Below are 24,158 nucleotides of genomic sequence, written 5' to 3'. Positions count from 1 at the left end.
GGATAAAATAGCCTGGGAATAAAATAAGAACTGATTTTGCATATCCATTTTGTGCCAAATCTACCTCTTGTATCACTGAAGATTTTTTCCACTTAGCCAGGGAACTATTTATTAGGCTTCTTTCTTTCTATACATTTACGGTTGATGAAACAATACAAATATTTCTTCTGACTGATTCTATGTATGCCCTTTAAATATCTGTCTTCTGTAACTTCCAGTCATCAATTCTTTATCATCCTGTAACCTACGGAAAATGAAGGGAATCTGTTTGGATCATAAATCTTATTGACTAAGAGCAATAAAAATTCATTTCAACTAAGGCACTTGGAATTTCTGCAAAGAGCAGTTTTTCAGGTATATTCTTTACTTCTGACTATGAACTTATAAATAAATACATAAAATACCTGAATTTTGTTAGTAAATAACCAGCCTATGGAAATCCTATTGAAATATTTATAATAATTTACCAGAATTATCAGGGATATCTAGGAATTTACTTTAGAAATATTCTCCAGTTCTCTGGTGAATTTAGCATACTTTAGCAAATACAAACACATTTTGTTGTGATATATCATTTAATAAATGCTTTGAAATGAGTTTTGTGAACTGTTACTTAAGACATAAGAAATACATTTATGCAAAGTATAGGCAAAGAATATTTATATTTATATAAAATAGAAGCAAAGATTACAGCAAAGTGCTGTATAAGATTACAAAAGTCACCATTACTTGAAATAATCATTTTCTAAGGGCCTATCAATTTCTCAGGTAGCTGGATTTAGGATAGGAATGTTTTCTCTTAATCAAAACAAACAATTGTAGTCCTCTTTATTCTGGTTTCTCACAGAGAAGCAAAATGTTTCCTACTCCCAAATTTAGAAAATAGATTTTAAGTTTAGATATAGTATGAATTTCCTCTTTTGCACACCTTTCTCCTTATGTTTGTATATTATTGTTTTCCTATCCTTTTCAGAAACAAACCTAAAGGGCAAGAAATACATTTGTTTCTAAAGATTTTTTTTCATTTTGCTCAATTTTTAATTAAAATTCATTAATGATCTTATCTTTCAATTAATTCTAGAAATTAATTAATTGACTTTCTAAAATGTCCATGAAAGTTGTTTAAGAAATATTCTTCTTACAAAATTTTCTTTTGATGATGAACCAGTCTTTTAATTGATGAAACTTTATGATTTGTGAAAACTGAAATTACCAGTGTGAGTCTTTAGTCTTAAGGTAGATGCAAGATCAAGACAGAGTCATCAAAAACCTGTTCACTAATATTTCTAAGCATATAGATACAGATATACATATTGCCTTAAGACAGGCTTGTAAAACCTGAAATAATACCTAATAAAATGCAAATCCAATTTTCTTACTTATTATCCTACTCTTGGTGTAGGAAAGATTTCCCAGGAGGAAAAATATTTGAAATACAGAACACTAAACATTTAAACAAATATATGCATGGATCTATCAAGATATGGAAGGATTCTTTAAATTAGTCCCTTACCTTTGCAGAAGATGCAAAGTACCACAACCAAATACAAAAATATCAACTTCATGGTGGTGATTTGGGACCTAGAAATGAAGAACAGTCATGGTGGAGAATCAGATCTGCAAGGGCTCCTGTAACTGGAGTTTTTATACCCACACATAGCACCGTCTTTCATCATGGACTAGGTATGGTAAAGTTAGTGACGACAGGGCAAAAGTAAATATCATAGCATGCCGCAGATGAAATCCATCTCAAGTTAGTTTAGTGTCTTATTTCTGTGATATCTTCTATCTTGAATCAAGTCCAGCTCACACCAAACACAGACAATGCCTTCTTGCCACCCTAAGCAAACAGCAGAGGCAGGAACTAAAAGCCCCAGGATTAAAAACCAATATGCCAGTGATATATATTTATCTGTACTCTATTGATCATTGCAAAAGTCTTAACACCTCAAGAAACTCAAATACTGTGATTAAATATTGTAATTGTCTCTCCCTTAACAAGAAAATGAATTTTAAACATTAACCTACCTTGAAACAAAGAACTCTTTACCTATCGATATATTATTAGGTATTTCCTTAGAGAAATATGTAGCTATCACATAGGGTATATGCATAGGTATAGACATACTAAGACATATTTAAGTGCAATATGTTTACAGTAATTGCTTTATTACTCACAAGGATACATAATTCTCCAGTAATATACATTTTACCATGAACTTTATAATCAGATATGTAAGTAGAAGATGTATGAAAATGAGAACATCTGAAAAAATGTTTTAGGACAAAAATTAAATTGAATAGAAAATGCCATCCATAAATTATATATGTAGATGTTCTGGGATAGAGGGAGCAAGTTCAAATTAGGATTTAAGAAGAGAAGATCTAGTCTGTGCTGAGAAAGGTAGAGGGGATTGACAATTAGAGGAATCCCTGATACTGATCAGCTGGACCTGAAAACTAGAAGGACCGACTCCATGGTTTTGATGATGCCATCTGCTTCTCATCTGCTCCCAGTCACTACCGAGCAAAGACTTCAGTAGCCAGAGGGAAAACAATCTTTATTCCCTCCAGAAAAGCAGAATAATCCCAAGAAAAGGGAAAAGTAGCCAAACATCCCTTTCTTTCTTCTTTATTCACTCACGCCTCTGCTAATCTAAAGGAAAAAGCGATGCCTGCCTTCTTCGAGGGCCTCCTCAGTAAATACTGAATGCTTGTACTCCATGCTCCCTGCTCCAGAGAATCTCCTTAGTCTACTTACTGAATTCTTAAATCATTTTGAAAGTGGGAAGAATTCCACAGATTTAAATATTTAAAATTCATTTTCCTATTTAAGGTAACACATTTACTGAAGGCCAGGCATTTTTTAATCTGACATCAGTGAAAGTATCAGATTTTTCCCTGTGGGGCAGAGACCTGGAGAGTGGACAAACAGGAGACACAGGAGCACTGAGGAGAGGGCTGTTCATGCCACGAACAGAGAGGGAGGTAACAAAGGACTGACTTCACAGACCATAATTTTTCCAAAACCCAGCTCTGATTGTCTCAATAATTCACAAATAAAGACTGTACATTGAGGACTTTTCTCCAACACAGAAATTAAAAGTATAGCTAAGAGGGAACATTGCCACCGTTACTGCTGCCATTTAAGACATACTTTTCTTTATCATACATGACTTCATTGTGAAGGAGATTTGGTCCCGGAGCACCCATTTATCAGGTGATCGTTATGACATAATTATTCTTTTATGTGCTTGACTGTGAGCTTAGGTATGAAGGAGACCAGAATGAAACATTAAGTTACCTAGAGACTTTTGGGGGAACTAAGAATACACAGAAGATAGAAATTTTCTATAAGTCGGGTTTAGTAGGCAATCCTATAGACGTACCAAGAAAGGCAGGATTTCTTTTAGCTTGGGAGAATCAGGGAAAATTTCATGGTTTCATAGTCTAAGGGCTAGACCAAGGCTTGGACTTGCAGAATCAGGGAAGGATTCCAAGTGGAAAATGCATTATGAATAAGGTCAAATGCAATTTCAAATATTTCAATGTCCTCTCTCTTTCCAGATCACTTCTAGTAGTGTGATTATAACAAACTACTGGTTCCCACTCAGAACGATAATGCATTGAGCCTATTTACCTTTCATTCACCCTCACTTCCCTCAACAATTCAAGTACCTTCTTCCTTGGTTTAAAGTCTGTGGTCAATCATTATCATTCCCTTGCATGAACCCTCAGTTCCCTTGACCCTCTCTATACTTGCTTGGCAAAACCACAACCATGGCTTAAATTAGACTCTTTCCTTTTCTCTACCTATACCAGGCAGATGAACATGATAGGGTAAAAACACATCGTCATGCTATCTTGTCTCACTTAAATTCATTACCCCAACTGGATCTTTAAGACAGTCAGTTATACTTTGTAGTCCCTTTGCTTCTATGCTCTTCTGCTTCATATTTTTTCTCTTCCCCAATAGCCAATATCTCCTTCCCATCCTCCCTCTTGTCAATGACCTTACTTCTAAATTTCCTAAGAAAATAAAAGGCAACAAAAGAGAAACTCTACATCCCCATGCAAGCACACCTACTGGTATTTGTACCCTGAACTCTGCCTACCTTCTTATTAATACAGATGAACACTATGTGCTGCCACCTAAGCTTGACCTCCCATTTCTGTCCTGGATTCCATCCAGGAGAATCATGCCAGGAATTTGTTCATTTCTATCCGTATCATCAAGGTTTCCCTCCTCTTTTGGCTTACTCCCAACCATATAAATATATGCTGTTATTTGTCTTTACTTAAAAAAATGAATAAATATAATAAAACAAACAATTTTATGGTATCTGAATTATATCTCAATAAACCTGCATTTTTAGCTATTGAACTCACTTCCCTCCAGTTCTATTCCCACTCCTCCACCGCCCTTAATGGTTAAACTTCACAAAGGAGCTACCTGTGCCAATTGACTCTGGCTTCTGACATTCTCTTGGAATGGACTAACTCCCATTGTTTTTGCTTCAGCACTGCACACAATGTGCTCTTGTCAAGAACACTGGATTCTTTTGTGAATCCAATGGTCAGTTTTCAGTCCTTATTTTATTGACCTCTCAACCTCATTTAACACAGTTGATCAATTCTTCCTTCCCAGTACACCTGACTTCTGTGATTCCCAGTTTTTTCCTGCTTCCTTTGTTACTCCCTCTTCTGCCGATTCCTTCTCATCTACAAGACCTCTTAACACGAGGATCTGGAGGCTCAAATTTGAATCTCTTCTTTTTTTCTAACCACTTTACTTCCTTGGTGACTGTACCCAAGTTCTATGGATTTACAAGGCCCACTCCATCAGCCCAAACTCTGATCTCACCTCCAAACAACTCGCTCTTACCCTCTTTCCTCCAGCCTCAGAGGCCTCTCTGCTGTCTTTGGTGAAGCTCACCAGACAGAATCCCATGTCAGAGCCATTGCATTTGCTGTTTCTCTCCCTGGAATACTCTCTCTTCGGCTATCCACAGACTGGGCTCGCTCACCTTATTAAAACTGGAGTTTTAATGACATACTTTGCAAATAGCTAGCGTCCACTTCTATATGTTATAATTATTTTCCTCCAGAATAACTCTTTTCAGGGTTATAATTAAACTTTAGCCTTAAGAATTAAAGCCTCTCTATATGTAAAACATTTAAGTTATGGATAATTTGCATATATTTTAAACAGATGTCCAGAAAGATGGTTAGATAACATAATTATTTGTCACTATTACTATTTTTACACTATTAAATTTAATATTAATTAAAATTAATATTCTAATTTCAAAGTAAATTAAAAGCACTTTTAAATTTCTTCTAAGTTATTTTTACTTTTAAGCAATTGCTAATTCTTCCCCTAAATACCACCCCCTCACCTCATAAATCTTTGCTCAAATACTATCTTCTCATGGACACCTTCCCTGAATACTTTAAATTACAAACCTCATCCCATGGCACTTCTTCCCTCTCCCCTCTTTCCGCTTGATTTTTTCTCCATAGTTTTCACCACCATCTAATGTATCCATTTTGATTTAATCTGTTTAATACATTTAACTATTGTCTGTTGTTAGTTCTAGAATGTAAATTCAATTAGGACAGGTATCTTCATGTCGTTTGTTCACTGCTGAGTCCCAGTGCCTAGAAAAGAACCTGGCACATACTTGGTGCTCAATAAATACTGAATGAATGATTTAATGAATAATTTTGGGGGGGGGGCTCAAAAATAAACATTACATTAAATAATAATGTCAATAATAATAATCATAATTAGGTGTTGGTACTGAAGCTATTTATATTGAGATTCACTTCAACATAATATAACAGGCATTCAGTTAGACACATTGTACTGAAACAAAGAAAATCTTGATGGTTAAGAAAAAGTTCCCACCATTTGAACCTTCTAGTCCAGATTTATTCTCAGTTAATGACACAGGGAAAATGCTATACTAACAGTATTATAGTTTTGTTTGATTTCACCAACTCAGATTTGCCTAGTACTGAAAAATTGTTACAAAGTTTTAAGATGTGTCCTAGAATTTTTTCACTATAAGGTTAATAACTATAGATAAAATTTGGTTTACAGTGACACTAAAAGTCAAGAAGACAATAAAATGCCAGTAAACTATATTTATATATGTGGTCTTGGTATGAGTTTTTTTTTCAATTTTCATTGAGAACCAGATAATTCAATGCTTATGCATGAAAGCATGTAAGCTACAAACCACATTTGTTTGACCCTAGTGCCTCTCTCCTCCTCAGACCACTCCTTTTAGGATTTCACTTCAGGTTATTCTTTTTTACCTTCTAAAGTTTCAAAGTATCCGTTATTGATATTATAAGAGGAAAAGTATTTTTAAAGGAATTGAAACTATCCACTTAGCAAATGTTAAATAGTGTTCTTAAAATAATTTTTCTAGGAGGTAGACCCATTTTTGTTCTGGAGCATCTCATTATGTAGCTCCTTTTTACAAGGAAATTAAGCAATTTAACTCTTTTGTAATAGTATATTGTTTGGATAAAACCATGTAATAATGCTAAAACATACACTGCATAACTACGGTACATAGCTTGAAAGCACATCCAACAAAAAGAACAATAGTCAAATGTTTCCTTCTTGATTTTAAAGGATGTGGCTTAAATGTCTGTACACATAATGATATACTGCCAGAGGAAAAGTCAACAGTTGAAAGAACAATAGCATCAGGGTGAGCAAGATAGTTTGTTTTATCAATAACGTTTATTCCAGAAGCAAACACAGAAAATGTTAAACAGTGTCTCTTTGGATTGTGGAACAAGTTCCCTACTTTCATATAGTATTACCTGAAATTATATTCAAAAGTTGAGTGTCTGAAAATTAGAAAATTTTTACTATATGGGAAGACTCATACCAAAAAAAAATACAATTGAATTTTTAAATGAATATTATTCAAAGTTATATAAATAATTAAACTAATATTTAACATTAGATATAGACAATAAATAATTTTCTACAGTAAATTGCCACCTCCAATTTAACTTCCCCAAATTTTCTTAGAGTAATACTTAGTAAGCAGAAGAAACTGGTAATGTTGGAACAGACTTTCAGATAGTGATTTAGAGTAAATGAGAAATTTTGCAGGGTTCTGAGCAGGCTATTATAGTGACCTTGATACTTACAGCTATTATGTCAACTTCTTTGAATAAAATTTTAAAAGGAATTTGAACACCGACCTTCTCTTGATAAAGAGGTTTATAGTAAACCATAACCCTGACTATAGCTTTATGTCTTCTCTCTGCATTTGTATCATTGAAATGGTTTCTTGTGCTCAATCTAAAGCATATTTTCAAAGATCCCTCTACCATTTGTCCTTTAAAATTACCCCCTCACCCCACTTATTGTATCAATTCCCTCTTTCTAGCTTTCTTCTACTTCTTAACATGCACTGCTGTCTTTTCATTCTTGTTGCACTTCTTAGTTAGGCATACTTCTCAACCCACTTCCATCAGCTTTCCATCCTATAAACCCTGTCCTCTAAATGGTCACCATGGACGGCTTCAACACCACATTTATTTGCTGTATTCAGTCCTGATAGATCCTTATTGAATGTTCTGTCTCTTTTGATTCCACTGATCATCTCCTCCTTTAAACTGTCTCCTCCTTGGGCTGTCCTCTTCTGTCTGTTCTGAATACAGATGTGTTCCAGAGCCTTCTTTCTCCAATGTGACCCTCTTCATTGGCCATCTCACACTTTCACATTTTTAAATCATGGTGCTATAGAATGAATTGTGATCCCTCAAAAATTCATATGTTGAAGTCCTAACCCTTAGTACCTCAGAACATAACCATATTTGGAGATAGGCTCTTTAAAAAGGTAATTAAATTAAAATGTCATTAATGTGGGCCTCAATCCAATACAACTCATGTTCTTATAAGAAGAGAAAATTTGAACAGACATGTGTAAGACAATCTGAAGACACAGGGAGAAGATAGCCATCTATAAGCCAAGGAGAGAGGACTAGAGCAGTCCCTTTCCCCACAGCCCTCAGAAGGAAACAACCCTGTCAACACCTTGATCTTAGACTTCTAGCCTCCAGAACTGTGGGAAAATAGATCTCTGTTGTTTAACCACCCACTCTTTGGTACTTTGTTATAGCAGCCCTAGCAAACCAATACAGATGACCTCTCAACAGATCACTTCCAGATCTGCCTTTGACCCATAATTTCTTCTGAGTCTTGGATCAGCATTCACAACTGCCTACTGAACATTCCCATCTGTATGTTTTACAAGAAGCTGAAATAAATGTCAAAAATGAAATAATCATCTGCCCCATAGCTGCTACGCTTTTCTACTTTCCAGTATGTCTTAATACTCAACACTCTAAGCTTAAAAGTTCAGAATTATTTTACATGTATAGTCTTAATTGTAATGTTAAAACTGAGTAAGGCAGTATGTGGTGATGTTAACTAGAAATGAGTGATACATTTCATTACCTATGAATCATTTATTCCTTATCAAACCATATGCCCTACTGACACTTGACAGACTGGGGAAAAAAAAATTAAACCCAAAGAGATAAGAACTCCAGAAATTTATGAAAATTTTTAGCATATGTTTTCAGGACAATGTTACCTCATTAAGTGCAAGTAATTAGTGTGACCTCTTTTTAAATTGAGAGATAACATGCATGAGTAAGTAAATAAAATATAAATGTGTAATCTAAGAAATTGTTATACAACAAAACCCCATCTAATCAACAACTAAGTCTAGAGATAGAACATTTTCCAGCATCCTAGAATCCCCCACCTGCCTGCTTCTCAATCATAATTCCTTTCCTCCTTTATAGAGATGATCACTCTCTTGACATTTGTAATCACCATTTCTTTACTTGCTTATAGTTTTGCCATCTATCTATGCATCCTTAAACAAGAGTTCAGTTTTTCTTTTCATTTTTGTATGAATGGAAGCTTACTGTGTATATTCTTTGTGTTTTGCTTCTCTCACTCAGTGTAATGTTTGTGAGAATCACCCAGGTCTTTTTATTTGACATTCTGTCTATGTGGAGATATCTTTTAATTTATCTAAATTTAGATTCTCAAGGTTTCTTGTATAAAAGATTGGTATCTTTCATCAGTTCTAGCCAGTTCTTTGCCATTATCTCCTCAAACACACCTCTCCCCTATTCCTCTTCTGATAGTCCAATCAGACAAATGTGAGAAATTCTTACTCCATCCTACAAGATTCTTGACTACTCAGTATATATGTTTGATCTATTTTGCTATCCCTGTTGCATTACAGAAAATCTCTTTGGATTTATCTTCAAGTTTATTAACTTTTTGTTCACCTGTCTAAAATGCTGTTAAACTCATCTATGACACTTTTAACTATAATTATTATATTTTTCCTTTTTAGAAGTTCCACTTGATTCTTTTACAAATCTCCTTAGTCATAATTATGGTTTCCTGACCCCTGAAGAAATTGTCAAGTTTATCTTTGTTTCAGATTCTGTTTCACAATTCTACAATAATATTTGGACTCTTAGACAGCCTCTGAGTTGATCCTGAAGCTTCTCGCTCATGTTGTCTTCTTTTCTTGTAGGCTTTGTTTATTAAACTGTACACTGCTTATTATCTTGAAAAACTTATTTATGTTATTTAAGAGAAAGGATAAATGTCTATTCCTCCAGAGAATATGTAAGTTTTCTTTTTCCAGGCACCTAATCAATACCAGTGGAACAGCTTTCAATAGTCTCTTGATGTTTTTTGGAAACACATGTCATGTAAATTTGGTCTGTAAATCTATTACGAATTCAGAGTTACAATATCTCAGATTTTTTTATAACCACCTTGCTATGCTCAGCACCAACACAATTTTACCTGGAGGGAGAGGCTGCAAATTGTGGGATGAGTGAAGTCTGGTTTACCTTTATTCGAAGAGTATATTTCTTTGGGGTTACAGCTTTATTTGAGGAGTGAATCTACAACTAGACTCCCCATGTTGGGTAGGACTTCATTTATGTCTTCTGTCCCTATAAATCCTTCAAAACCTCACCCCAATTTCACCAGAATTAACAAATTCACTCAAGCAATTGGTTGTTTACACATGTATTTATTACTTTCAAAATATATCAGAATTTTAGTTATCAACCATAGATGTTGTTCATTGCCACCCAGGATCCACTCCCCCAGTTGCTGGGAAGGTTGTAAACTTATCTGACAGCCTGCTCCTAGAGATGCCTCTGCTGAAAGTGTTGAAATGCCCAAGGTTACTCTGCCTTCTTCAGGTATCCCACATCTAATAACTGGCCTGGGGCCCTCACCCCAACCTAGGACAACCCTAATGTAGAAGCTTCACAGGTCTCCATGAAGTTAACTGAGGCCCTGTTATGTTTGTGACAACACTCAATTTCTCCTTTTACCCGTTGTGCTTGCTTCCCCCCTGCTCCCCCTGACCACGTGTGGATTCAGGGAGCACAAACTGATGAACTTCCTGCACAATAATTTCTATCTCAGAGTCTGCTTGCCAGGGAATCTCGCTTGTGACATCTTTTTGCAACTGATTTTATGTTAATTCAATTCTTGTGAGAGAATAAACTTGTATGATTTCAGCCCTTTAAAATTAAATGATGACCTTAATGATGTATGGGCCCTTTTATGGTCAGTTTTGTAAATGTTCTTTGCATTTGAAAAAAAAGGGGGAAGGGATAAATTAGGGGTTTGGGATTAACATATACACACTACTATATATGAAATAGGTAACCAACAAAGACCTACTTTATAGCACAGGGGACTATACTCAATATCTTTTAATAACTTATAATGGAAAAGAATCTAAAAAAGAATATATATGTGTGTGTGTGTGTATATACACATATATATATAGCTGAATCACTTTGCTATACACCTGAAACTAAGACATTTTAAATCAAAGTTTATTACAAAATAAACTTGTAACTTTGAGAGCTTATGTATAAGTTTGTTAATTCAAGATATTAAATAAAATATCTAGAGTGAAAAAAACACATACGGTAAAGATATTGGTTGCCATGTTCTTCATATGTCCATCATGTCAGTTATTCACTGTGCTGTTCAAACCTCTGCCCTCACTCATTTGTTCTTCTTCTGTCTAGTTGCTCCATTATTGAGAGAGGTATGTTAAAATCTTTCACTCTGTTGTCTAACTATTCCTTGTAGTTTTGCTAATTTATGCATACCATCTTACGGAAAAACCCAAATGAACTTTTTGCCAACCCAATATTTGAGAATATGTGATTATATAAATTTTAATGCATATTGTGCATATAAATTTAAAATTTATGTCTTTACGGTGGATTAAACATTTTGCCATTATGAAATAATCCTCTTTATTTCTGGTATGATGTTTGCCTTTAAGTTTTTTTGTCTGACATTAATATTGCTGCCTTGGCTTCATTTTGGTTATTAATTGTATATATGTATTTCAACACTTAAATATACTTAAATTTTAGATGTATCATTTAATGCACACATGGATTTTTATTAAGTCTCAAAATCTTATCAAGTGGATCATTTAATTCATTTACATTTTATTTAAGCACTGATACATTAGGTTTTATACCTATGAACTATTTTTTATCAGTCCCCTTTTTTTGTTTCTATTTAGTCATTTCTTACTTTTATTTGGATTGAAAAATATTTTGTAATTTATTTTTTCCCCCTCAACTAATTTGGGAATTATATACTCTGTACTTATTCTTTTAGTGGGTACTCAAGAATTGACACTATATACATTGTCAATATATACATATATATCTAACAAAATCTAAAGACTTTGCTTTCTCCCTAGCTAATTCCAGGACTTTAAAACACTTTTCATTTAATTAATAGCTTGGGTGATTTTTTAAAAATAATATAGATGATGCGAATTTGGGTTGTAACTCCAGGAAGGATGACTTATGGGCCTTCCCAGAAGCTTGCTGTCCCCAGTAGGGAGAGGATGGGACAGTTCCTCTTCTCGCTTACGGAGACGTATTCCTTCATGTTCCAGCCCAGTGGGAATACCTGTCTATATTTGATTCCTGACCTTGGAGTGTGTTGGGATTTGTCCTTTGTCCTTCAATCCTTTTGAAGCTGAGAAAACTGTCGCTATGTTCACTAGGATCAGCAAATGCTCACAGGAAAAACAGCTTTGGTGTTCTGCTTAAGTCTTTGTCTTCACCTTCACTTTAATTTCAGCTTGATACTTCTATGCCATCTTACCAGATCTTTTCCTTCTGTTTACCTAGGCTTTTTAGTTTTCAGCAGATGGACTTCTCCAAATCATTGCCAACTGGAAACAAAACCAAAGCCAATTTGTTTTCATACTACTTTTATTAACACAAAGTCAGTTTCTCCCAGCTTCCACTAAATAAATGCTAAGCAAATATTCAAAGTATTAGTTTGACAGGATGCCAAGTTACTAGCTTTCTCGATCTCTGATACCCATGATATATAATCCAGAGGCCTTAGTCTGTCACTCAAGTAACACAGCAGAATGAATAATCAGCAGAATATTGGCTCCGTCTACCAGCTTCAGACGTCAAAATTCACCTTTCTCTCATCAACAAATATAAAGCAGCTAACAGTTCTTTTAGGTTTGGGGATAAAAGTGATAAGAATATGCTTCTCACAACAACTGTATGTGATAGTATTTTTGTCCCTTTTGACATCTGAGGACATTAACATGAAGACAGATTAAGCAACATGGCTGGCACAAGGAGATGGGGTCAGGCCCAGGAGCCCAGAGCACATCTCCTAACTTCTACAAATTTTTTGAATCTGACACATAGAACAAAAAAAGAAATTTTAAAAGATTAATTCTGCTGTGTGTGTAAACTTTCAAGGGAGATTTTTCTACATGTTTTTGACAGGTAGGCCTTCAACTAGGGATTGAAGACAGGTTGACTATTTCTTTACTTTTTCCATTATGTGCAATTCTGCTATAAAAATCTCCTTCAGTCACTGTTTCAAGTTATGTCAGTTTTCTCTCTTCCTATTTACATTACCTTGAAAATGTAAAAATTACTTGAAGGAACAATTAAATAATTTATAGACCAATTTATATCATGACATTTAGAAAGTAAGTCAACACCTGGAGAACCATATTCTTTAATATAAAGTCAATAAACCAAAAAGTGGAGGTAAAGAGTAAAATGTCAATAGTTATGGATGAAGGACAACTTATTTATCTGTAATTGACACATACTAATTATCTTTATGGAACACCAAAATGTACAAAATAATTGAGGGCATTTTATGAAAATGGGATTGAGTTGACTTAAAAGACTAACATTTCACTAAGGGTATTGCTACATATTGTTACTACTTGTGTTTACTTTTGAAATAAATATATATCAGTGAAGACATTCTATTGTATGTGGCTGAATTTATGTTCATCTTTGAAATAAAATCTCTCTCGCTAAACAAAGATACTCCCACCTTTATTCAAGAATTCTAGTCACATAAAACTGAAATGATCTCATTTATTTTATAATCTCCTACTGCAAGAAGAAAGAACTGTCCAGAAATTATCAGAAATTCATAGAAGGTTTTGAATGCCAAATTAAATTTCCCATATATAATTATGTGCCAGGAGCATTGTGCTAGCCAGTAATGTAGCTCAAACATAGTGGATATGAAACAGATAAATTTTTTAAAAACCCATATTGTAGGAGGGGAAGGGAGCAAAGAGATGTTGAGTGTAGTACATGGAAGTTACATAGAAAAAATAATTCTGTGCTAAGGCAGAAGAGTTTTCATTGGATGATCTTCCACTACACCGCTCTCTCTACTCCCACTCCTACCCCACCCCCCAACAACAAAAAATCAGAGTAATCTCACTCCACTCTGTACACAAAACATTACCCAGCTCAGAATAGGGATGTACCATCTGGAAATCAGCAGCCACAGGCAATTCATTGGAGGAGAGAAAATCATAAACCCTATCAAGTACACTGATCTTCATATTAAAAAATTAAGTATGTCCATAGTTAATACCATTGACAGAGTTGCACTTAATATGCTTATTTCAGTAAATACAGAAAAAAATCCTGTTAACTCTTTGCAAGTACCACTTTCATTTTGACACGAGGAAATCCCCTTGCTGTAATAGGCCGACATGGAATTTAGACCAATGTAGGATAGAAAAGTAAATCAGTAAGCAGCAATAGAACTGACAAGAAGGCAATCTTTTTTGCTACTTCTGTTCTGTTTCATCAATATATCTTACCATCCAGATGAAAAATAAATAGTTCACACATAATCAATAATGCCTGCCAGAATTAGATTCAGAGAAGCTCCCTTTTCTTTATATCTAAACTTCCCTCAAAGTATATTTTCTGTTAAGATAAATGCTTACGTTTTGATAATGATTAGCAGTTTACACTAGGGTTCAAATCAGAAAAAAAAATTAAATGACTATTTTTTTAATAAATCGGTTGTTCTAAAGTCTTATTTTTTTAACAGTACTCAAGAGTGAACCATTCTTCTTAAGAAAATTTTTATGAGAATTTGAAAATAGAATACATTATGCCCATTGGGTTTTATCCCGAGATCCTGACAACTAGTTGTACTATAGAAAATTGAATAAAGCTCCAGGAGAATACTTCAGTTAGCAACTCCTATAGCGGAATGTCACATACACAGATGAATACAAAGTTTAGATGGATTACAGACTTATATGTGAAAAATAAAACATTATCACAAAGTTTTAAAATTCACAAACATGCTTTAAAAAATGTTTATTGCTTCATTTAAATACAATGTTCATTTACCTATTTCTCCATAATTGTCTTTGGCATATGAATACAAAGTAACAATGAGAAATATCACAGGAACAAATAGCTCCATCATTTCTGACTTTTTTTTGAACTACACAACAAATTAAAATATAGGTCCTCTGAAAAATGGAGAACCTTTCAGGGTTAAGAATTTAGTAATTACCCTTAATATAAAGAAATTTAGTCTTCATATAATAAAATTCTCAGTTTTGAGATTATTAAATGGGCTAGTTATCCTATCATAGGGAATTGTTTGAAATTATAAATATTGGCCAGGGTCAACAGATTTACCAAAAATGTATTTTCTTAAAGCAGAAATGACATTTAAATGGTTACCTAGGTACTCAGCCCCGATACTCCTACCATGGGAATTTTTTTAAACAATTTAAGTATAATTTAGAAGACTAGGTTAACAGGTACAATTATAGCTAAAGCTCCTCTCTTCTTCAGCAAACTGGTATGTTACATTCTTGTCCCAATGGTCTTAGTGGGAGTTGTAGAATTCTATAATTCTGAAAATAGTTTCTACCTGAATGATGTAGAATTTGCAGGGTCACAAATTTAGGAAGAAGAGTAGAAACATTTGGAGTGAAGAAAATTAGGAACAAGTAGCCAGTGGTCTGGCTTAGCACTTAGAATCAAAATTAAAACATAAAAATATCACTTGAAGGACTGAACATTTTATTTACACCAATTATAAAACTTCAGGGTTCCATATTCAAAGGCAGAGTTGTAATATAGGAAAAGAGAGTGGCTATGTCTTTCTTGGAGAGGAGGATTTTGACAATATGTTGGTTTCTTATCAGCACGTTTCATGGCATTTTCTTTTAGATAAAGTGAAGTTGTATGAGATGCACTGCTTACATCAGGAACAAAAAGAACTCACATCCCAACAAAGGGCTTTATTAGTGCAAATTCACTGACTATTTACAAGCATATATGATAACTTCATTTAAAAGCAATCTAAGAAGGAATGTATTACATGTAAAACTGTTCTAACATTTTTATTCTATTTTATAGAATATCTAGAAAGTAGTCCAGCAATAGACCTGTCAATCACAGAATGTAAAATAAAGTTTACCTTCATTATGAGTAACAAAACAAAAAATTATCCACTTTGTAAATTTCACTACGAGTACTGCAATTAAGTACTTTTTCGATTTCCTTTCATTACTTAATCCACAAGATTAATTAGGATATATAAGAAACATTAATTTTATACATTTTTACAAAATAAAACCTATAAACAGTCCTTCATATACACAGTAGCAAACAGCAAGTAGTGGAAATACCCTTTTTTTTTTTTTTTTTTTTTTTTGCGGTACGCGGGCCTCTCACTGTTGTGGCCTCTCCCGTTGGGAAGCACAGGCTCAGGACGCGCAGGCTCAGCGGCCATGGCTCGCGGGTCCAGCCGCTCCGCGGCATGTGGGATCCTCCCAGACCGGGTCATGAACCCGCGTCCCCTGCATCGGCAGGCGGAGTCTCAACCACTGCGCCACCAGGGAAGCCCTGAAATACCCTTTTTATATATAAACATTTTTAAAAGAATATTTACAAGATAATAATTTTCCCATCCAAAGACAAAGATTTCCAAGATCTCTCTTATTCAACAGATATTCTTCTCATTTTTTCAGCTAATTCTTTTCTCACTCCAATATGTTTTTCTAAATTTTTCACTTCATGTGGAAGATTGATGTCCCAAACAGACAAGCAGGACTGTATCTCTAGAAAATTAAAAAACAAATCATGTTTCAAAGATCTGCCATGAGACATTTTTATTTTACTTTTTGTTAATTTATATTTAGTTGCCTTGGACAAATGTGTGTGTGTGTGTGTGTGTGTGTGTGTGTGTGTGTATGTAAATAATGTACTAAATTATTGCCGTTTATAAGAAATTACATTTGGAAAATGTTTAAAATACATTCTATAATGTATTTTGTTCTATAACTATTAAACTTTAATAAGTGTGGACCTTTAATAACCTATAACACTTCATTTTCTGAAAGAAATAAAGATTTTCAAACACTGTTCAAAATCAGACATAATATGCATATAGGTAATATGTAAGGAAAAATATCCATATTTAGTTTAGGTTTGAGCTAGTTCTCATTTTATAGTGGTTGAAATCTCTATTTCACCTGAAAAATAAATACTTAACACTGCTAAATAACTAAAACTTAATTTTAAAGATTTATATCTAAATTATTTGCACTATAACATAAGGCAAATACTAACAGCCATAAAAGGGGAAATCGACAGTAACACATTCATAGTAGGGGACTTAAACACCCCACTTTCACCCATGGACAGATCATCCAAAATGAAAATAAATAAGGAAACACAAGCTTTAAATGATACATTAAACAAGATGGACTTAATTGATATTTATAGGACACTCCATCCAAAAACAACAGAATACACATTTTTCTCAAGTGCTCATGGAACATTCTCCAGGATAGATCATATCTTGGGTCACAAATCAAGCCTTGGTAAATTTAAGAAAATTGAAATTGTATCAAGTATCTTTTCTGACCACAACGCCATGAGACTAGATATCAATTATAGGAAAAGATCTGTAAAAAATACAAACACATGGAGGCTAAACAATACACTACTTAATAATGAAGTGATCACTGAAGAAATCAAAGAGGAAATCAAAAAATACCTAGAAACAAATGACAATGGAGACACAACGACCCAAAACCTGTGGGATGCAGCAAAAGCAGTTCTAAGGGGGAAGTTTATAGCGATACAAGCCCACCTCAAGAAGCAGGAAACATCTAGAATAAACAACCTAACCTTGCACCTCAAGCAATTAGAGAAAGAAGAACAAAAAAACCCCCAAGCTAGCAGAAGGAAAGAAATCATAAAAATCAGATCAGAAATAAATGAAAAAGAAATGAAGGAAACAATAGCAAAGATCAATAAAACTAAAAGCTGGTTCTTTGAGAAGATAAACAAAACAGATAAACCACTAGCCAGACTCATCAAGAAAAAAAGGGAGAAGACTCAAATCAATAGATTTAGAAATGAAAAAGGAGAGGTAACAACTGACACTGCAGAAATAAAAGAGATCATGAGAGATTACTACAAGCAACTCTATGCCAATAAATGGACAATCTGGAAGAAATGGACAAATTCTTAGAAATGCACAACCTGCCAAGACTGAATCAGGAAGAAATAGAAAATATGAACAGACCAATCACAAGCACTGAAATTGAAACTGAGATTAAAAATCTTCCAACAAAGAAAAGCCCAGGACCAGACGGCTTCACAGACGAATTCTATCAAACATTTAAAGAGCTAACACCTATCCTTCTCAAACTCTTCCAAAATATAGCAGAGGGAGGAACACTCCCAAACTCCTTCTACAAGGCCACCATCACCTTGATACCAAAACCAGACAAGGATGTCACAAAGAAAGAAAACTACAGGCCAATATCACTGATGAACATAGATGCAAAAATCCTCAACAAAATACTAGCAAACAGAATCCAACAGCACATTAAAAGGATCATACACCATGATCAAGTGGGGTTTATTCCAGGAACGCAAGGATTCTTCAATATACGCAAATCTATCAATGTGATAAACCATATTAACAAATTGAAGGAGAAAAACCATATGATCATCTCAATAGATGCAGAGAAAGCTTTTGACAAAATTCAACACCCATTTATGATAAAAACCCTGCAGAAAGTAGGCATAGAGGGAACTTTCCTCAACATAATAAAGGCCATATATGACAAGCCCACAGCCAACATCATCCTCAATGGTGAAAAACTGAAAGCATTTCCACTAAGATCAGGAACAAGACAAGGTTGCCCACTCTCACCACTGTTATTCAACATAGTTTTGGAAGTTTTAGCCACAGCAATCAGAGAAGAAAAGGAAATAAAAGGAATTCAAATTGGAAAAGAAGAAGTAAAGCTGTCACTGTTTGCAGATGACATGATCCTATACATAGAGAATCCTAAAGATGCTACCAGAAAACTACTAGAGCTAATCAATGAATTTGGTAAAGTGGCAGGATACAAAATTAATGCACAGAAATCTCTGGCATTCCTATATACTAATGATGAAAAATCTGAAAGTGAAATCAAGAAAACACTCCCATTTACCACTGCAACAAAAAGAATAAAATATCTAGGAATATACCTACCTAATGAGACAAAAGACCTGTATGCAGAAAATTATAAGACACTGATGAAAGAAATTAAAGATGATACAAATAGATGGAGAGATATACCATGTTCTTGGATTGGAAGAATCAACATTGTGAAAATGACTCTACTACCCAAAGCAATCTATAGATTCAATGCAATCCCTATCAAACTACCACTGGCATTTTTCACACAACTAGAACAAAAAATTTTGCAATTTGTATGGAAACACAAAAGACCCCGAATAGCCACAGCAATCTTGAGAACGAAAAAAGGAACTGGAGGAATCAGGCTCCCTGACTTCAGACTATACTACAAAGCTACAGTTATCAAGACGGTATGGTACTGGCACAAAAACAGAAAGATAGATCAATGGAACAGGATAGAAAGCCCAGAGATAAACCCATGCACATATGGACACCTTATCTTTGATAAAGGTGGCAGGAATGTACAGTGGAGAAAGGACAGCCTCTTCAATAAGTGGTGCTGGGAAAACTGGACAGGTACATGTAAAAGTATGAGATTAGATCACTCCCTAACACCATACACAAAAATAAGCTCAAAATGGATTAAAGACCTAAATGTAAGGCCAGAAACTATCAAACTCTTAGAGGAAAACATAGGCAGAACACTCTATGACATAAATCACAGCAAGATCCTTTCTGACCCACCTCCTAGAGTAATGGAAATAAAAACAAAAATAAACAAATGGGACCTAATGAAACTTCAAAGCTTTTGCACAGCAAAGGAAACCATAAACAAGACCAAAAGACAACCGTCAGAATGGGAGAAAATATTTGCAAATGAAGCAACCGACAGAGGATTAATCTCCAAAATTTACAAGCAGCTCATGCAGCTCAATAACAAAAAAACAAACAACCCAATCCAAAAATGGGCAGAACACCTAAATAGACATTTCTCCAAAGAAGATATACAGACTGCCAACAAACACATGAAAGAATGCTCAACATCATTAATCATTAGAGAAATGCAAATCAAAACTACAATGAGATATCATCTCACACCAGTCAGAATGGCCATCATCAAAAAATCCAGAAACAATAAAGGCTGGAGAGAGTGTGGAGAAAAGGGAACACTCTTGCACTGCTGGTGGGAATGTGAATTGGTTCAGCCACTATGGAGAACAGTATGGAGGTTCCTTAAAAAACTACAAATAGAACTACCATATGACCCAGCAATCCCACTACTGGGCATATACCCTGAGAAAACCAAAATTCAAAAAGAGTCATGTACCACAATGTTCATTGCAGCTCTATTTACAATAGCCCGGAGATGGAAGCAACCTAAGTGCCCATCATCAGATGAATGGATAAAGAAGATGTGGCACATATATACAATGGAATATTACTCAGCCATAAAAAGAAACGAAATTGAGCTATTTGTAATGAGGTGGATAGACCTAGAGTCTGTCATCCAGAGTGAAGTAAATCAGAAAGAAAAAGACAAATACCGTATGCTAACATATATATATGGAATTTAAGAAAAAAAAATGTCATGAAGAACCTAGGGGTAAGGCAGGAATAAAGACGCAGACCTCCTAGAGAACGGACTTGAGGTTATGGGGAGGGGGAAGGGTGAGCTGTGACAGGGCGAGAGAGAGTCACGGACATATACACACTAACAAACGTAGTAAGGTAGATAGCTAGTGGGAAGCAGCCACATGGCACAGGGATATTGGCTCGGTGCCCTGTGACAGCCTGGAGGGGTGGGATAGGGAGGGTGGGAGGGAGGGAGACGCAGGAGGGAAGACATATGGGAATATATGTTTATGTATGACTGATTCACTTTGTTATAAAGCAGAAACTAACACACCATTGTAAAGCAATTATACCCCAATAAAGATGTTAAAAAAATAAAATAAAATAAAAAATAAATTATTTGCACTATAAAGAAGCTACCAATTAAAAATGCCTAAAGTTTTATAGCATATGTAATATTTACTGTAAATGTATAAACACATAATATGTTATAATCATTCACATCATTGCACTCTGCTTGGAATCCAGTATATCCTATTAAACATTACCTTTTTGATGTTGCATACCTTCAATACTCTTCCGGTTATACCCCAAAACCAGCATGACATTTTTAAGGCTTCCTTTATAAAAAAATAAAAGTTTTCTGTTAAAACAATATAATAAGTTGGACTTCAAAGAGTACAACTGTTCATATTTAAGACACAAAAACCTTGGAACTTAACTTACAATTCCATTATTTATGAGATCCCTCAAGTATACTGAATAAAAAAACTCTCCAAGATGACCAGAAATTTTTTAAAGTTAGAAAATTTGTGATCTACTCCTTATTATCATTCTTATTAATTGTGTGAATCTGAGAAAATAGCTTAACCTTTCTGCAAAATGGGTTCAATATTTATACAGTACCCCTCCAGCCAAAGTTATATGTCGAAGAGATAGTGTGTGCGAAAGTGCTTTGGATACTATAAGGCACTGGTCAAATGTGAAGCATCTGGATAGAGAGCTGCATGGACAGATAATATACTGATACCCTGTCACATAACCATACTTTATTCTCAAGTCATTCAATAATTTATTCAACAAATATTTATAAAAAGCCTCTATGTACTAGGCCCTAGGCTAGGCCATGGGAATAAAAGGGAACAAACACAAGCAGAGCCAACCCACATGGAGTTTACGGTCTAGTGAGGAGATTAGTTACTACTCAGTAACTAAGTTAACTAGGCAGAAGATGAAACCACACACATAAAACCTTGAGGTAGGGTGAAGCATAGTATTTAAGAGGGACTGAATGTTCTTCTAGACCAGAAAGAGCAGAGAGGAATATGGCAAATGATAAGGGCTAGAGAACTACAGTGAAGCCAGATCATGCCATACATTGTACATTAAGTTTAAATTATTTAAAAAATCAATAAAACCCATTGAAATCTCACTATAATGTCAGTAATGAACAACCATTTGGATGCCAAAGTATTGGGCTGGCCAAAAAGTTCGTACGGAAAAACCCGAATGAACTTTTTGGCCAACTCAATACATACAAATTAAATTAAAGGATAAAACAACCTTGGTGAGTAAGACTAGAGGGACGACCCCCTGCACACCTACTACTTTGCTGGTGTGGACGTGTGTCCTGGTAGTCACCAGTCACTAGGAGCACCTCATTCTAACTCCTGTGCAACTCTGACACCCATTCATGGACAATGGGTGAGGTTGAGGAGAAACATTTATCTCAGCCCTTAATATATTCCTGTAAAAGGAATTTACTATTCTCTTTACCCTGTTAAACATTTTATTTCTCATTTGCTAAAGCTACATTAACTCTAGTTTTGCAGAACTTAACCCCATTTTTGTGATCAACTCTATATATACTAAGTCTATTCCCTAAAGCAAATAGTCAAAAGAAGATAGTTAAGTGTGAGTATCATGTGCTATCATGATTTTTTCATACTTAAGTAGAAAAGGAGTAACAAGATAAAACATAAAAGCTTGAGTAAAACATTATGATTTGTCAATATTTGTAAATTGTGAAGTTCGGCATATATTGCTACAAGAATATAAATTTATTTATAGAATGAAAAACTAGTAGGAAGCTTAAACTATGATCAAAATAAACATCTGTTTTAATTTCTTTGGTCAAAAACTTAAAAATACTCAACATTATATGTTTTTCTCTTAATTATAAAGAACAAAGAGAAAGTAAGACCCAAATTTAGTGTCAGTTAGAATAATCTGCTTCTCTTATGGGACTAAAAACATCAATTCCCTCCGTGTTTTTAAGGGCCCTATTCAAAATACATCCTGCAAAATTTCACTGTGAACTTCTGAGACACTTCACATGACGCTGGAAAGTGAAGAGAAAACTTAAATTTAAAATAAAAACATATTTTTATAGAATATGAAAAAAAAGATCTAAAGGAAAGAAACTTGCCTAACTGTGCAGTCATCATGGCCCTAACAGAATCACAAAAGCTGTGAATTATACAGATGATTCGACGAGCTGAAAGATCAAGGAGTAAGATATGCCCCCCCCCAGTCCCTATCCAGAGGGCAGTGTTCTTCTGGAGGCAGAGAGTTTTCACTCTCCCAGAATAAGACATTTGGTGTTTCGCTTCCTTGTTTGCTTTGACCAGCTCCTCCCTAAAAACCGTAAGGAAAGTATGCATTAATACTTTTTTCAGAAATAAAGAGATAAAAAAAATGTGTGTCTCTCTCTGTATATACAGACACACACACACATATATAACATTTTAAATTATGAATACATGACAGCATACATTACATACTATTAAAATTGTACAGAACTAATTTTGCTAAATATAGTATGTCAAAGAGTCACGTTTTACTACATAAAGCATAAATGACAAAAGATAACACAATTGTCTCCTAACTTCAAGAAATTCTGAAATAAATAAGATAGATACAATTTTTATTAATAAGCCTATGTAATCCAGCAAAAAAAAAAGAACCAATTTGTCCAATATAAAGGAAAAAAAAGTTAGTTTCAAAAGGTTTTTATGAAGTCTAAAAGTTATAGAGGAAAATAAAATTATAATCATCTACATGTAAAAGATATGAATACAAACGACTGAATTTTTCACTGAGCTAATGAGTAATTCATGACAAAAATGAGGTATCCAGAAGTAAAAGAATTTCATGAAGTAAGGGACCCTTTACCAGGCAGAACTGTCAGCTCTTCTGAACATAAATTTCCTCACCATCCAGAGAAAAACTAAGAAGATGTTAGGAAAGTAAACTCTGAAATCTAATTTTATGGATACAGTATATAATCTAAATGTTCTCCAGCAGATAAAAAAATCTATACTGTAAAACCAGAACAAAACTATGAAGTAGCTAGCAAATAAGGCTGGCAATGGTCCTGTGTGCCAGCAGCAGCAAACAAGGGATGTGCTTGATGGGAAGTCTCCGACACACTGTATCAGACTGAGCACTGCGGCCTCAGTCTGGCATCTTGATCTTCCCTCCTTAGTGCACTGGTCAATCCAGTACATTTTTTCACCCATATTTTATATTGTTTTGTGACTTTTTCTTTGTAATACCTTGAGGAAACCATATCTATTATGTGCCTAATTTTTTTCAAAAATGAAATTTGTTGGATACCAACAGATGGTGCTGAAAAGCATTAACAATTTTGTTTCTGAGGGTTGTTTGTTTTTTTTTTTTAACATTTTTCCATTTAGAA

General features: G+C 34.5%; 1 protein-coding gene across 3 annotated transcripts in view; it reads right to left on the bottom strand.

The window, feature by feature from the left end:
• Positions 1-14,096: 14,096 nt before the first annotated feature.
• LRRK2 (leucine rich repeat kinase 2) overlaps positions 14,097-24,158 on the bottom strand; it is a 155,875-nt gene continuing 145,813 nt past the window's right edge. For 2 of the 3 annotated variants that reach the window (XM_082665511.1, XM_082665513.1), the window contains 3 exons: positions 22,883-23,095; positions 21,007-21,074; positions 14,097-16,520 (listed from right to left, as the gene is read on the bottom strand). In XM_082665511.1, coding sequence (XP_082521637.1) covers positions 16,399-16,520; positions 21,007-21,074; positions 22,883-23,095 — 403 coding nt within the window. In that variant the 3' untranslated portion in view covers positions 14,097-16,398. The remainder of the gene's footprint in view (positions 16,521-21,006; positions 21,075-22,882; positions 23,096-24,158) is intronic. The other variant, XM_082665512.1, reaches the window with a different exon arrangement.

This window comes from Grampus griseus (assembly GCF_964374135.1).
Source record: "Grampus griseus genome assembly, chromosome: 11".
In the NCBI taxonomy this organism is placed as follows: Eukaryota; Metazoa; Chordata; class Mammalia; order Artiodactyla; family Delphinidae; genus Grampus; species Grampus griseus.
Note: the sequence above shows the minus strand (reverse complement) of the source record. Positions and strands in the feature narration are given on the sequence as shown.